Source organism: Tupaia chinensis, unplaced genomic scaffold (genome assembly GCF_000334495.1).
Source record: "Tupaia chinensis unplaced genomic scaffold, TupChi_1.0 Scaffold000013_1, whole genome shotgun sequence".
NCBI classification, from domain to species: Eukaryota; Metazoa; Chordata; class Mammalia; order Scandentia; family Tupaiidae; genus Tupaia; species Tupaia belangeri.
In genome coordinates this window covers 1,792,164-1,804,590 of record NW_006159443.1, presented here as the reverse complement: position 1 = coordinate 1,804,590, position 12,427 = coordinate 1,792,164, and the positions used below count along the sequence as shown (strand labels likewise).

The window sequence follows — 12,427 nt, the reverse complement described above, 5'->3', positions numbered from 1 at the left end:
GCCAGCATGTTTTTTAAGCCACTGGGTCTGGGACTCAAACCACACAATTGGCCATGTGAAATTCAGCTGCCTTAACTACCAAGCCATCCACTGGCTGGCCCTTGACTCTCCTTTCTAACAAAATGTTCTTCCCACCTGGGCTCTGGATACGTCAGAACAGGCACCACAAATGAGCTCCCTGGGGTCATAATCATCCCCTTGTCCAGCCTCAGCATCGCAGCGAGCTTCACCACCAAAATATGCCTATGGAGAAAATGCATTTAGATTATAGCCAGAATAATGCAAAGTCTGGCATGGGAGATACAGCTGGGAATAATGAAAGTAAGATCAAGAGGTCTTAGAAAATACTGTTGTCTTTTAGACACTTCCTTGCAATGTAAAGTATATACCCATATTAGGGTGACTATAGGGCAGTCAGTATAAGAAATAAAGCTATTTTGGTTACGGAATGGATTCATGCTTACAGTAGGGAGTTAAAACATTGCACTGTCAAAGCAAAATGACAAAAGAATGTATAATATTTTGAATAAATATCAGGAATAGGATACTAAGTGGTAAACAGAATGGTAAGTGGTAAAGTACTTTTTTAGAACACAGTTTAAATAATTTTTCTTATTTTCAAATATAAAACAATATATTCTCTTCTACTGCTTTAATAAGTGTGTTTAGAAATTCCCAGGATAACATACTGTAGAGGAAATATATAACTAAAATAAGGTATCCATACAGAATTGTAATTACAAAGTGAAAGGAAAAGAAAAAAAAATTTTCAAGCATCTTCTGATTACACGAACATCTTTTAAAAAGAAAGACAAATTTAGTAAACCATTCAGAATATTTTTCATTTTAAAGCTACACTAAATGTCGGAACTCAACAACAGCATCCAATATAGATGCTTAAAAAATGAAATTATCATGATAGATGATATACCTGTATTTGCTCTGGGCACAAAACAAACGAGGCCAAGAAATGGGGACAATTTGCATGCACATCATGTCCCATAGTCAAAAGCTATGTCCAAATTGGAGTCAACATAAATCTATTATCTGCACTGGAAAACCAGGCTAAAAGATGGGTCCCACTGATACAGAGGCTATGAATGGTTGCCCACAACCTAAATCTTGCCCTAGAAGTATTTTTGTCTTGGAGCCTATACATTATTTTAGCTGCTTCACTTTTCTGTATTCTCTGCTTGCCTTCCTACATATCTGACTGCCACCCCTGTAATAGTACATATTCATTGATAATATCTAGTGCATTAAGCACAAGAAATACTATTTTATTATTTGTTGCAAGTTTCATAAATGTATGCTATTGGTTTTCCTTGGGTGTGTTTATATTTGGCTGCCTTTATGGCTATCATCCGTTTAGTCTATTCATTATCAGTATTTTTTTTTTTTGTTACATTGTGAGACCATGCACCTTTTATTTAGTTATTCCTTTACTCATTTACTAACTTACTATCTGATATGTGCCAAGTACTGGAGACAGAAAAACAAACAAACAAAAAATTCTCTTTGTCCCCATTGGAACTTAGCAAGTGAGGTAGAGAAACGAGGGAGGTCATAATCATAATGAAGAATAATAAATGATTGATCCATGCCTGATATCAATATTGTGTGGTGGTGGGGAGATGGCGACCTTTACATTTGCAGAGGAGGAAAAACCTGGGCTGCATCCTGAAGTATGAAAAGGCACATTTGGCTCTGCATGTGCAAGTGTATACGGAGGTGGGGGTGGCAGGAGAGAGTAAAATGCACAGTAGGAGATAAGAAGAGCCTTCTCAGAAGAGAAATGGCCTGTGCAATGGCACAGAGGTGTCAGTGACTGAGCAAACATGGCTGAGTCTGGGTAAATGCAAGTTGTTCAGTATGTTGTAACATAGAATGCAAGTGGCAGCACGGTAGGAGATGAGACTGGAAAACCAGACGGGGCCACAGGAATATAAGCAGAAGAATAACCATTAGAGTTGAGATCAAGAAATATTAATCTACTAGTAGCAGTATAAGGGTAAGGGATGGGATGGAGGGGTGAGGGGCTCCATGTATGAGTTCTGAAAGAAGGCTGTTAACAATTACCAAAAGGAATGGTTAGGGCTGCTGAAGATATAGGGCTGCTGAAGGTATAATAGAAAGAAAAAAGGACTTAAGAGAAATTTGAAGATACAAGTGATAGGATGTTACAAATAAAGATTAGAAACTGAGTGTTGAATTTGATGACTATAATACCACATAAGTGAACTTTAAAAAATCTAAGAAAAATCCTAATATTTGGTCAGTGATTGAGGTGTTACCAGGGAAGAAGGGAACTCTGGGAAAACAAATATGTAAGGGTAGGTAAACAAAAAGGATTTCAATGAATGAGTTAAAGACAAGTGAACAGACAGGAGGAAGGACATTAAAAGATAGTGTTGTCCTGGAAGACAGGAAAGTAAGCATTTTAAGAAAGGAAAGGTTAACTGAGTCAAGTAAGAGTTTATTCAAGAACGAATTAGATTGAGAAACAGGAAGTTATTAGTGATGGGAAGTCTCCTCTGCACAGAAACATTACATGTTTTAGAAAAGTTTAAGTAAGAAAAAAATATCCCTAATGAATTTTTTATAAGTTCTCATTTTTAACTTTTTTAACTTCAAGCTTAAGATGTAAAAATAATTAGGTATTATACAGTTCAACCTCTTAATCATACAAGGTAATTTCTTGTTCTTAAAACTTCTCAGGATAATTTAGGGCATACCTTTCTGCATTTGTAGCAGACATAATATGCATATCTGTTCATGGCATAGCCAGCCGGATCATTATAAAACCTCACACCAGGAGTTGTGATGGCTTCGCTCTTATGTAGACCTTCATATTCCAATCTCATTAAGGCTTTTCTTCTGACATCTTCATAGAGCTCTTTTATTGGGTCAAGCAGGTCTTTTAACACTATATGATTTATTTTGTTCTGAAACAAAAAATATGGACATTCTTTAAACTAATAATTTATTAATCAACTCAATAAACACTTAGTATGTACTCAAGTGCGAAGCGAACTGTTAGGTGATAACTAGGCAGTAAACTTCTCCTAAGTAAAATACCATTTAAAAGTCATTCTGTGAGACCAGCAGTTAGCATAATGGTTATGTTGCTGGACTCCCATGTAGTCGATCACGGTTTGAGTCACAAACCTGGTGGCTTAAACTCATGCTGGGTGTGTGTGCGTGTGCGTGTGTGCCCAAGATCCTGAGAGGAGATGAGAAGAAGGGATTGTGGCGTGGCCATTCCCCCTGGGGGGAGTGATTTTTCGCTTTCTGTCTCTTTCTGGTGAGCGCACACGCCCTATAGCAAAAAGCTCTCCCCCCTCAAAAAAAGAATAAAAAAAAAAAGTCATTCTGTCAAGTCTGTACAATCTTATAATTTTTTTTTTAAGAGAGATTTTTGATATAGGGCATGTGCACTCACCAGAGAGACAGAGAAAGAGACAGAGAGGCAGAAAGCCAGAAGTTACCCTCCCACTCCACCCCCCCCGGGGGGGGATGGCCACACTATAATCCCTTCTTCTCCATTCTCCTCTAGGGATCTTGGGCATGCACACACATGAACCTGGCATGAGTTAAAGTTGTTGGGTCCAGGACTTGAACTACAGTCAACTATGTGGGAGTCTAGTGATGTAACCATTACACCATCTGCTGGTCCCTAAGTCTGTACAATCTTGTACTCTCTCATAAGCAAAGAAACGGGCAAATGAAGCACACAACATGAAAATTCCATTTTATTTGCTTTATAGTTTCTGAGTCGAAAACCTAGTTCCTGCTACCTTAGTATTCTTTTTTTTTTGGAGAGGTTTTCGCTATAGGGCATGTGCGCTCGCCAGACAGACAGAGAGAAACATAGAAACAGAAAGCGAGAAATCACACCCCAGAGGGGATGGTCATGCCGCAATCCCTTCTCCTCCATTCTCCTCTCGGGATCTTGGGCACGCACGCACACGCGCCCGGCGTGAGTTTTAAGCCACCAGGTCTGGGACACGAACCATGGTCGACTACGTGGGAGTCCAGCGACATAGCCATTACGCTAACTGCTGGTTCCTGCTACCTTAGTATTCTGAGAATAAAAAGTTACCTTGCTGCTACAAATAAAACACACATACATGTGTGTATATTTTGGATCTTATGGGTAGGGTTTAGAATGGTGATAGAAATGAATAGGTAGTATTTTCTCTACCACCTCCATTTATCTACTTTCAGATTTCTAAATGTCACCTTTCTTTGTGGCACTGAATAAGTGAGGAGAGCAAAATACCACAATCTTCCTGATCATGTGCCTGACTAGGCAATGACTATGCTAAGCCTTTCCATGTTACGCCCTTTATACTAATCTGAGAATACGAAGAAAATGAGGAAAACTTAATAGGTAATTTCCATACCTTGCAAATGGGACAGGATATAAAACCAAATGTTATCCTTGGGCCAAGCCATCTGTTTTCCAAAACTCGTCGACAGCACTGTAAGTGGAATACATGACTACAGTCCAGCTTAAATAAAAAAAAATAAAAAAGATATAAGCAAATGTAATAACGATAAATACATGGCTAACTTGGAGATTATCCAATGCTACTCACTGAAGGAAGGAGAAAAATCAAGACATTTACTACAATATAATTGGAACTTTTCTATTATCCATGGGACATTATAACTAGGACTTCAGTTTTGCCTATTTTTTATCATTCATAATGCCACCTATATAAAATAGGTGGAGAAAGGGAGAAATGTAAAATTATTCTATTCTATATTTCATGTAAGGAAATGTAGAATAGCAAACTAAAAAACAAAAGCAAACTAAAAAACAAAAAGAACATTTTTGCCTGGTGATATAAAAAAGATTTTGATTATAATTTATTTAACAAATATATTTACACAGGGGACTTCAAAAAGTTTGTGGAAAAATGGAATTAATGTACGAGCTTATTTGGGAGCAAAAAATTTTTAAATCCATGCATGGTTTTTCCATAATATTCACTTTCCTGGACGTTTTGAAGATGTCCTCCTATTCCCCCACATTAAAGTCTATATACATCTAATAGTTTAAAAGCTGAGGCAACCTGAATGGCTGGTGCTGCCGAGAGAGCTTCGGTGAAACAGATCATGCACATGTCGTCTGCATCTTGCTTCAGTGATGTGGCACTTTTATCACAGCCATGTAGACAGGGCAAACAGTGCTCTTCATTTTTAACACCTCCACATGGATGGCCACAAGGATGTGTCTTACTGCAGGCTATCTTAGCATATTCCTGTTAAAGAAGAATTGTAAGGGTATGCAATTATTTTAAAAATATTTTTAAAAAGCACATGTTCTGGTGATTTATCTATGATATTAATTTTCTAGGAAATTTTAAGTATCTCTAAATAATAACAAAATTACAAGGGCACAGGAGAAAGCATATTTCCCACAGCTCGTATCAATTAAAGATAAGTAACAACAAAGTATAGTTATCCGTATTCTTTGTTTGAATATAATTTAGAATTATTAACAAAGTTGTTTTAATGTTATTGAAAAAAATTCATGCCATGTAAAAAAAATGTGATAAAAAGTGACTACAATTTTATTATGCATAGACATAAGACAAAAAGTTCCTGAGTACAAACTCCAGCTCACGACTCTCTCCTCACCAAAATGGAGTTAAAAAACAAGAGTATTCCACACTCTTACTATATGAATTGAGGAACCAAAATATTTGGATACCATAGAATATGTGTATGTATATTTGAGATCAAAGAGCTCTCATAGACACTGGAAATGTATTTTATAGAAGTCTGTAAGAAGTAAATGAAATGCAGCACAGAGATTTTAAACTGCTATTATGAAAGTAAATGTTAAAAGCCTGATTGTGCCACATGAGAAATACACAGAGAACCTGCATGGACTTTTGTCCATGCTTCAGCTTTGATAAAGCACTTAGTTCTTGACATAGGAAGTCCACTCATTCACAGTACTGGAGAGATGCCAAGCTATAACTCTTCATTTCTATGAAGCAAAGCTGTCACGTGGGAATATGTGCTACTTCTCATTGGGATGGCCTGTCTGATCCTGTACTCACTCACCTGACAATCTGCATCAGAGCAAACACTGCCAACAGCGGATAACTCTGTTCCACTCCTGGAACCACAGAAGCGGCAGGCTTCTGAACTACTTGTCGTGGGTTTGCCTAGGGTTAAGCACAAAAAGAAATCATGTCCTTAGGTTATACTTATACTATAATATAACCAATAAAAACAAACAAACAACAAAGGAAACTAGTACTACTACTGGGAAATTAAGCTGTCAGTTTTAGCTGAAGGATGATAAGCTGCCCTGGTTTATAAAGTACATCATCAGAAAAAAAGGGATAAGAAATTAAAAGTCTATCTGAAGGCAAATACACTCTTGATTGATTTATGCCTTTTCAGTAAGAGACAGGCTATACTTTACTAGTCAAGTTATCAGACTGAGCATATATGGCAAGCACCCTACTCCATATACACACAGAGATAAAATAAAATAGTCAAAACTGAAAACAAAACAAAACAAAACAAAACAAAAAAACAATAACTGAAGGAAATTTTAAAAGTATCTATATAATAACAAAATAAGGCACAGGAGAGAGAGCCTATCATCAGAAAGTACAAAACTTGAAAAACACAAGAATTCCTACTAAAAGAGATTTACAACTTAAAAACAATTTAAATATGTTTGAAATATTTAAAGAAAGGACAGAGCAGGACCAGTAGATGGTGTAGAGGTTACAGTGCTAGACTCCCATATGGCTGACTGCGGTTCAAGTCCCGAACCTGGTGGCTTCAAAATCAGGCTGGGTGTGCATGCCCAGGATCCTGAGAGAAGGAGGATAATGGAGAAGGACAGCAGCATGGCCATGCTCCCAGGGGGTGATTTCTCACTTTCCCTATCACTGTGTCTCTCTTTCTGTCTGTCTGTCTCTCTCTCTCCCTCTCTCTCCCGCACTGGTGAGAGCACACGTGCCCCAAGGTGAAAACCTCTTAAAAAAAGAGAAAGTAAAGAGCAATAGAAAAAGAATATGAAGATTTCAAAATTATGATCACGTTCATTTTTAAATACAGATACAAAATTATTTAAATACCAATGCACTGAATTCAGTATACCACCAAAAAATACTTTAATAAAAATACATTTTGGGACCAGCAGATGATGTAATGGTTATGTCATTGGACTCCTGTGTGGCTGACCACAGTTCCAGCCCCAGACTTGATGGCTTAAAACTCATGTCGGGCATATGTGTGCACATGTCTAAGATCCCAAGAGGAAAATGGAGGAGAAGAGATCATGGTATGGTCATCTCCTGTGGGAGGGTAATTTCTTGCTTTCGGTTTCTCTCTCTCTCTCTCTCCAGTGAGCACAAGTGCCCTATAGCAAATAAATAAATAAACAAATAATAAATGAATAATTTTTTTCATGAATACAAGGACTCTTCAATATTAGAACACTGATTAATGTAAAATTCAGAACTGACATTATAGGAGGAAAAAATCAGCTATCTGAAAAAAAAACAAAACCAAAAACAACTAGTGCTCTTATAGCATGAAAAGTCACTCATAGTTACAGTAAAATTTATTGAGGTTTACACCAGATTCCAACATCAGAAGTTTGTATCTGTCAGTCAGGCAAATGGCAAGCTGCAGAGGTGCTGAAAGTTGAGATTTTTGTAAGATTCTATATAATGTTAAGCTAGAAACATATGAAATTGACTTCAGGAAAAAAAAAAAAAACATGGTGGTTAAGGGCACTGGACTCCCATCTCACCCACCATGATTCGAGTTCTGGATCTGGCAGCTTGATTTCTCACCTTTCCTCTCCCTCTTTCCCACTCTGGTCAAATGAAAATAAATAAATAAATAAATAGATAGATAAATAAATGTAAATGAACTTATTAAAAAAAGAGAAAAAAGTAAAATGAAAACCATATGCTTTATATTTAAGTTGCTTTTTGGTTAAAGTAAGGTCTATTTGTTTTTGTTAATTATTTTCTTACTATCAATAGGCACAGTGTCATTCAGAAAACCTTGAGAAGCACCAGCTCTGTAAAATCCTTTGAAAATATCATAAAATCATATAACCTTACAGTTAGAAAAAGATCTTAGGATCATCTAGTGTAGTGATTCTTCCTGGAGAATCACAAAGCTCTGTGAGCTCCTGTTGGTGTGCAGTGTTTACTTACAGAAATGTTTACTTATATAAATGTATCTAGTACTTCTGAAGGCTATCAATCACGTGTGTTTGTGGACAACTCTATCACTTTACAAATGAAGACAATGAATTCCACAGAAGTTAAATGACTTGCCCAAGGTAGTTAGTAGCAAACCAGGTTTCTTGACTTTTTGGTTAATGCTCTTTACACCAAAGAACACTGAGTCTAGTAGGTACAATAATATACACAGTGATCAATGGCGTCATAACTAAAAATAAGAATATCAGCCCAAATTATTCACCATAAATGCATTAAAACTTAGTTTGCTCAAAATCAGTAACCACAGTTCAAGCTTTTTTTTTTTTAAAGGCATAGTTCAATCTTTTTTTTTTTTTTTTTTTTGAGAGGTTTTTGCTATAGGGCACGTGCACTTGCCAGAGAGAGAGAGACAGAGACAGAGACAGAGAGATAGAAAGCGAGAAATCACCCCCGAGGGGGGATGGCCATGCCACAATCCCTTCTCCTCCATTCTCTTCTCGGGATCTCGGGCACGCATGCACACGTGCCCAGCGTGAGTTTAAGCCACTGGGTCCAGAACTCAAACCGTGGTCAACTACATGGGAGTCCAGTGACAGAGCCATTACACTAACTGCTGGTCCTCCTTCAATCTTTAATTTATTTTACCTGTATGTTCTCGGAATTCCACCATTGCCTTCATTGTTTTAGAATCTGCTAGTGCCATCAACCAGAACAATTTGGTTCTACCACAACCTTCATGAAGGTCAACTTTTATAGCTTCTTCTTCTTCTTTGAAGACCTATTATTTAATGACAGAAAGAGACAAATATATTAACTTGTTACTCTAAAAAAGGAAGTATAAAATTTATTCCATAATGATAATGGCTTTCACTGACAAAGCAACCTAAGAAGTTTCAGATTATTTCTAATCTTCTCTTTAACTCTCACAACAGCCCTATTACTATAAATGTAGAAACTAAGTCTCAAAAAGGTTAAACGACATGCTCACTTTACAGTTAATAAGTGAGACAGCAGGATCTCCATCAAGGTCTTTAATTCTAAAGTCCTTTCCTCCCTACCACACCAAGCCTCTTTCTCGCATTTATTTTAAATTATATTTTGGGTATAAAGACAGAAATCTTCACCTGTCTTTGATGAGTTTTGGTTCGTCGGTGCAGATGAAGGAACCTGTCACAGTCAGTACATAAATTTCCACACACGTTGCACAAAATAATCGCTGCAGTTTCACCATCATCATGGTTATCACACATAGGCTAAAATTAGACATTGTACACGTTAATTTAACAAGAAAGTCTCAGACACTCAAATGAATTGAATGCAATTTATTTATAATAATAACAAACTGTTATTCTGAAGTCTATTATGGTCTTTAATGTTCAAAAAAATTATGATGAGTTTACTTAATTAGAAGAATTTTTGAAAATATTCAATTCAATGATTGCTTTGCTATACAGTTTCAATGGTTAATGAGATAAACATGTATTCTTACTGAGTGATTTAAGAAATATTTTCCCTCTCATATATTTAAACAGATGTTTAAATGAATGACTATGGATAAATGATTCATTTTTGAAATTTGAACAGTAATAAGAAAATGTTGAAAGGGTCTGTAAAAAGTATTCCCTTCCAGGGAACCTAAATATACCCATATAACCTGTGTTAAATATGCTTGTTAATAGGTGGTATGTCACTTTTGCCTCTCTTTCTCCTCTTTCTTTCCTACTACAGTACAGATTACATTTTAGTACAAAATGTAGGCAGAGAATCAGAGTCTGGCTAAATAAAATTTTGATATGATTCAAATATGACTCAGAAAAGAATAAGTAAGCTCTTTTATAATTCAATAAAAGCCCCTAAAATTTCCAATATACTATGAAGAGGGGGCTCTTAAATAAACTAGACTTGTGAGATGAACTTGGTCAATGGGACAATTAGTGAAGAGTTTCACTAATTGGGTACTTTCACTTTTTTTTTTTTTAAAGGTAAGCTAAAGTTTTCTATAAAGAAAAACAAGATAAATTCTTATAAAATAATTCTTTTCTTACCATTTGTTTTTGTTGTCCATCTTTTCCCATCCATCTCCCTGAGGACAGACGATCTACATGGTCCTGATCAAGGACACATAGTGATGCGAGAGCAAGCCAGAGCTGTTGAAAGGAAAGGCTGTTACAACTCCTGAATTTTAGAAATGACCCACAAAGCACTGATTGTCTGATACATAAATAGCTCAATAAATGCTGGTTTAAATTGAGACTATATAGCTAGTCCAGGCACTCAAATTTTCCTGATGTGGGACTAGTCATAATCACCTTCATGTACTATACACACAGTAGGCATTCAAGAATTTATTGAATGACAGTTTCTTTAACGAACCATACTATTTCTACCTGACATGCAAAATTATCCTTTATTGGCTTACTATGTAAACATGAATAAACTAATTTCTATATTTCATATTTAATGCCTTCTAGTTTTTCATCCAGCATCATCTGCCTGAGGCACTAAACTGCAAAGAAGACAGTATAACTGCTATTTAATTTTGTATAGTCCCATGAGTAGTTGGATGCATACTCAATTCTAGATAATAACAGTTCTTCAGAAGTCTCTGTTGCCCATAAGGACATAGCACTATATTTTGTACTTTCTCAGAAATATCTACCAAATTTTAGAAATCCACCTTCAAAAATAGTTTAAACATTCCTAAGTCTTAAAAGGTAAGTGTCAGTTTTACATAGAATGACATATCCTATCATAGAAAAATGGAAAATTACTTGACTGGCTCAATTCTAAGAAGTATATCATTGGGAATATCATTGGAGATGAAGAGCAAGAGATGATAAAAATGAGAGAAACAGAAAAGGAAAGATAAAGCAGGCAAGGAGAAAGGAGAACACAGAATGAACGAAAAGAATACATGAGTGGTGGAAAAGGGTTTCTGTCAAAAATACCTACTTCAAATTTCTCACTCACTAGCAGGAGAATGTAGAGTGGTCTCTTCTGCTATAGGAAAACGTAGTTTGTCTTCTTTTTCAGACTTCTGAGGATTAATCTACACATTTTTTTTTAAGATTTCTTTTTTCTTTCTATTGCTAGAGGGTGTGAATACTCACCCGAGGGGGAGAAAGAGAAAGCACACCCCCCAAAAGGGCGTGGTCATGCCACAATCCTTTCCTCCATTTCTCCATCCTGCTGGGATTTGGGACATGCCCAGTATGTTTCTGAAGCCACTAGAACTTGAATTTGAACCACAATAAGCTATGTGGGATCCAGCTTCCTATGCACAGGGCTTAATGCTGCACTATGGAGCTGGCCTAACTAAGCAATTTCTACCAGTGTTCACTTCTTCATAATGCAGTCACATCACTCTGCTTCAAGGAAATCTCTTTAGGAAAATATACTATTTATGGACATAAAATCTAGTAGGTTAAAACTTACTATAGATGTCTCATTTGAAGAATACTATCTCATTTTCTCAGAGATTTTACACAAACCTGCTCTGGGCTAATATTTTTTGCTTTTTAAAAGTAAAACCTGTAGGGCTGGCCTTGTAGCCTAGTCATTAAGAGAGTCCAATCCCACTTGGCTGACTGTAGTCAGACTCCCGATTTCAGTGGCTTGAAAAACATACCAGGTGATGTGCCTGTGTGCAGGCCCCAAATCTTGATAGGATGGAGAAATGGAAGAGTAGGAATTGGATCATGACCACAACCCATTAGAGGTCCTTTCCCCCTCTCCCTCTGTCTCTCTCTGGTGACCACATAAAACCTCTGGCAATTAAAAAAAAAAAAAAAAAAGTAGATCCAGTAAGTAAGCTATAGGGCTCTACATTAGGAGTAACTGGCTATACAAAAAGGTGGAGGTATGGGCCTGTCTTCAAAGGACTTCTAGTCTTTTTTTTTTTTTTGAGAGGTTTTTGCTAGGACACATGCGCTCACCAGAAAGACAGAGCGAGAAAGAGATACAGAAAGTGGGAAATCACCCCCCAGGGAGGATGGCCACACCACAATCCCTTCTCCTCCATTCCTCTCCTGGGATCTTGGGCATGCATGCACGAGTGCTCGGTGTGACTTTAAGCCACCGGGTTTGGGACTTGAACTGTGGCCAACCACATGGGAGTCCAGCGACATAGCCATTACATCAACTGCTGGTCCCCAAAGGACTTCTAGTCTATCACAGCATAATGCTGACGATTAAGTGTGGTAAGCTAT

General features: G+C 36.9%; 1 protein-coding gene across 1 annotated transcript in view; it reads right to left on the bottom strand.

Moving 5' to 3' along the window:
* The window catches only part of MYCBP2 (MYC binding protein 2), a gene marked incomplete at its 5' end in the record, with an annotated part of 292,519 nt that overhangs the window by 6,699 nt on the left and 273,393 nt on the right, over positions 1-12,427 (bottom strand). Inside the window, 8 exon segments of the mRNA XM_027769695.1 lie at positions 136-243; positions 2,736-2,945; positions 4,407-4,514; positions 5,082-5,270; positions 6,082-6,185; positions 8,865-8,997; positions 9,344-9,472; positions 10,265-10,366. Of these exon segments, the coding sequence (XP_027625496.1) occupies positions 136-243; positions 2,736-2,945; positions 4,407-4,514; positions 5,082-5,270; positions 6,082-6,185; positions 8,865-8,997; positions 9,344-9,472; positions 10,265-10,366 (1,083 nt within the window).